The 4,369-nt window shown below is 39.2% G+C and overlaps 1 protein-coding gene across 1 annotated transcript in view; it reads left to right on the top strand.

Annotated features, from left to right (window-relative positions):
* Nucleotides 1-2,205: 2,205 nt before the first annotated feature.
* LOC138866548 (organic cation transporter 1-like) overlaps nucleotides 2,206-4,369 on the top strand; it is a 5,229-nt gene continuing 3,065 nt past the window's right edge. The window contains exons 1-5 of the mRNA XM_070139649.1: nucleotides 2,206-2,367; nucleotides 2,739-2,893; nucleotides 3,176-3,344; nucleotides 3,683-3,755; nucleotides 4,083-4,237. Coding sequence (XP_069995750.1) covers nucleotides 2,237-2,367; nucleotides 2,739-2,893; nucleotides 3,176-3,344; nucleotides 3,683-3,755; nucleotides 4,083-4,237 — 683 coding nt within the window. The 5' untranslated portion in view covers nucleotides 2,206-2,236. The remainder of the gene's footprint in view (nucleotides 2,368-2,738; nucleotides 2,894-3,175; nucleotides 3,345-3,682; nucleotides 3,756-4,082; nucleotides 4,238-4,369) is intronic.

Here is a 4,369-nt window from a genome sequence, read left to right as displayed (position 1 = left end):
TATTTCCCTACATTATCTAAAATACTTGAAAAAGCTGTAACATCCCAAATTAATGCTTATTTTGAAGGAAGGAAGCTGCTTAGCAATACCCAAAATGGCTTTCGGAGGAATTCATCCACAAGTTTCTGAAGAATTATTTATGTAAATAGATAACAAGAAAATTTCATTACTCTGTGATCTATCAAAGGCATTTGATAGTGTAAATCATTATTTTTTGTTAAATAAGTGTAATATTTTTAGCATTGATACTGAACGGTGACATTATTCTGCAGCACTCAGCGTATCCTTTGGCGTCCCTCAAGGGTCGATTCTTGGTCCAGTTTTATTCCTAATATATGTAAATGAACTTTCACATGTCATAAACTGCAAAATTGTCCATTATGCTGATGATACTCCTTTTATCCACTCAGGAAATGCCCAAGGCATTAATGCCATAATCCGAAGTGCAGAAGAATCCCTAAATATTGCCAGAAGATATTTAAATCTAAATGGGTTTATGCTCAATGCCCAAAAGACGCAATGTTTATTCGTTGTAACCCATGCCATGTTATCAAAAATCCCTGACAACACGCAGATTTCTGTTGATAACACAGGCATTACCCCAAGCAAATCATTGAAAAATCTAGGCAAATAATTGGACAACTATAAGCAATTTGATATCCATATAAACAAATTTTCGAAGAAAATATATAGCACCTTGATGTACATTAATCGGATAAAAGATCAACTCAATCTTAATTCAAGGATAACAGTCATAAATTCACTTGTCAACAGCAAAATATATTACGGTTTACTAACGATATCCAACTGCAACAAGTGCAGAAGTAGCAAAACTTCGCTGCCAATGTTGCAATAGACGATGCCAAGAAATACGACCATGTTACACCTCTTCTTAATAAATTAGAATGGCTCAAAATCAGACAGAAATACCAGTACGTACTAGCACCGACTGCCTTCCTTACAATGAGCAAACACTTCCCTTCATGGTTATGTATACTTCCAACAATAAACGATATAGCTTATGCGAGTACACGAGAAAGAGGCCATCTATTCATTCCTAAGGCAAACACCTGTATAGGATCCTGATCCTTTTGTATTGCTGGACCTAAACCGTGGAATAAGCTCCCAACTCACATTAAGGACGTGAAATCTGTATCTTCTTTCAAAAAGAAACTCAAAAGCTATTTCTTAGCCTGTTAGTCTGAATAGATGACTTGTGTGAAATATATTTTAACTATTGCTAATGTCTTCTTATGTGACGATATCTATTTTAATCTGTTAAACACGCAGAGAATTGTGACTTTCATGTTGGTACTTCCCCACAATATAATGTCATAGTGTAGTTGCTTTTGCCATTTTATGTTATTTCTTAGCTCTGACACTATGTGTTTTACTTCAGTTTTATGTGTTCCTATATTTTTATTTATACTTCTATGTCATTTTCAAGTTTTATTCGACTTTAAATTTAGTGTTTTCTTACATTTTTATATCCTAGTTTAGTCATTTTTTGTTCTGCTCGCAAATATGTTTAATACTTTTGTTTTAATGTCTATTCTAGCAATAATATATATATATATATATATATATATATATATATATATATATATATATATATATATATGTATGTATATCTATATCTATATCTATCTATCTATCTATCTATCTATCTATCTATCTATCTATCTATCTATCTATATATATATATGTATATATATATATATATATATATATATATATATATATATATATATATATGTGTGTGTGTGTGTGTGTGTGTGTGTGTGTGTGTGTGTGTGTGTGTGTGTGTATATATATATATATATATATATATATATATATATATATATATATATATAGAATCAAGATTTTACTCTGTTAGTAACAGAATAGTTAGAATTCTGATTTACATATGTTGACACTCTTTGCATGCTTTTAAGTTATATTGATTTTGATTTGTGAATAATGACTTTCTCTATGATTTTTGTATAGATAGATGTATTTCAATGTATATTGAATTGTTGTAAAGAATAACCATTGTTATTCTGATTCTGATTCTCTCTCTCTCTCTCTCTCTCTCTCTCTCTCTCTCTCTCTCTCTCTCTCTCTCTCTTCTTTATCTCTCCTTCTCCATCTCCCTTTCTCTCTCTCCCTCTCTTCTCTTCTCTCTCTCTCGTAATTAAGCCATTCACACCATCTTCCAGGATGCACCGCCGGTTGGGATTTCGACACGTCGGAGATGGTGTCGACGGTCGCGACGAGCCACGGCTGGCTGTGCGAGCGACGCCGGTATTCCGATCACATCCTCGCCGTCGGAACCGCAGGGAACGCCGTGGGCACGCTGCTCCTGCCCTCCCTTTCGGATCGATTGTGAGGCTTGGTCAGGCCGTTCGTGTGTGTGTCTATTGGCGTGCACGGAGGCAGAGTTTGCTGGGTTATTTTTGATGTTCGATGAGAAAGGTGAAACTCATTTCCATGATATATGGCTTAGGGATCTGATGTCACACACCTATATAAGTCCATGTGTTGATATGTTTGCGTGCGTGTGTGTATGTGTGTATGTTAGTGTGTGTGTGTGTGTGTGTGTGTGTGTGTGTGTGTGTGTGTGTGCGTGCGTGCGTGCGTGTCATGATATCCATGTATCATGATATTAATCATAATTGTCACCATCCATTTATTTGATTTGAGAGAATTCCATTAAATCTGACCTCTGACCCCCACCCCCACCCCCTTCGCCGCAGCTTCGGTCGACGCTTCGTGTTCTATCTCTCGCACGTCCTGTACCTCGTCTTCACCCTGGCCTTCGTGTGGACGCCCAGCTACATCTTCCAGCTCGTCTTCCGGTTCATGGCTTCCCTCAGCTTCCAGACCAACTACCAGATGCCTTATATTATTAGTAAGTTTGATTTTCAATAGGGCTGTGGTACCCATGGCTCTTGTGTCACTAGACTGTTAATAGTGATGGAATTATGGGGGTTTCAGCTGGTTAAGTTTGTGGAAATTCACGGAGAATTTTGTTAGCCATTCTAGATCTATCTACAAAGAGCAATAAATGATGGATACTGTAAATAGATTCCACCATCGGGACAATGTCAAAGAATCTTGCATTTAAGTATGATATTCTTCAGCCTTCGATATGAAGTCTCACACGCCGTTTCTTTCCCTCGTCCTCCCCCAGCGCTCGAGTTTTTGCCGCCTTCGAAACGTGGCTTGGGAGTCTTGGTGTCCTTCGTGGCTTGGACGGCCGGGATGTGCTTCACGTCGCTGGTGGCTTGGCTTGTCCCGCGCTGGGACTACCTCACCCTGATCTCCTGCATCCCCCCGGCTTTGTGCTTTCTCTATTTGCTGTAAGACGGGTTTCTTTGAAGACACTCATGTACTGTACATCTCTATGGGTATTACTTCGCTAAATCTTTATAAAAGCAATCCCTGACAGAAAATGAATATTTTCAAAAATCACATGATCTGTGTGTGAGAGGAAGGAGAGAGAGAGAGAAAGAGAGAGAGAGAGAGAGAGAGAGAGAGAGAGAGAGAGAGAGAGAGAGAGAGAGAGAGAGAGAGAGAGAGAGAGAGAGAAACGCTAACAGAACGTGCCACACGGACAGAAATGCAATGGGCTCGATCCCAGCGCCTTTAATGCGTGGTACTTCTTTCTCGACCCATGCAACTTGTCTCTCCCTCTTAGGTGTCTCCCAGAGTCTCCCAGGTGGCTTCTCATGAGCGGGAAACTGAAGGAGTGCGCCGCCGTCCTCATCCAGGTGAGTTTTAATCCACGCCCTGATCTGCATGAGTTCTTGCAATCAGTTAAGAGTGTTTGTTCTCAAGTCCTTCCTTTTCGTGGATAGCCATTTGAAGTCATCCTCTTGTCTGCCGTTCAAAATACCCTTATCTGGGTATCTAAAGCTTCCATCGGTGTTCATGAAAATCGTTTTTTTTTTTTCTTACTAATTTTACGAAATCCTTGAAAATCTCTCACTCGTCCAGTAAATAAAATAAAAAATAAGAACCCATACCTAGTGCTTTATTTTCATGCTCATCCTCATTGGCCTCATGAGAACGAAGTATTTATCCTCCCCGTCCGCCAGGTAGCGAAGTACAACAGGAAGGAGCAACCCTCCGCCGCTGAGCTCGAGGCCGAACTCAAGAAACTCAGAGACAACCACTCGAAGGAGGAGTCTCTGGTGCACATCCTGCGTTACCCCAAACTGCGTCTGAGAGCCATCTTGCTGCTTTTTGTTTTGTGAGATTTGTATTCTTATATTCTTAGCTTTCCTTGATCTCCAGCTTTTTTTTTTCTCCATTTTTCTTAGTTTCTCTCTCTTTTTTTAATCTGTCTTCTTTGGCAGTGTTTATGCTCTTCCTGAACATAAGT

The sequence above is a fragment of the Penaeus vannamei genome, chromosome 26 (assembly GCF_042767895.1).
Source record: "Penaeus vannamei isolate JL-2024 chromosome 26, ASM4276789v1, whole genome shotgun sequence".
Lineage (NCBI taxonomy): Eukaryota > Metazoa > Arthropoda > Malacostraca > Decapoda > Penaeidae > Penaeus > Penaeus vannamei.
The sequence above is the reverse complement of the archived record's forward strand: the minus strand, read 5'-3'. Positions and strand labels throughout refer to the sequence as shown.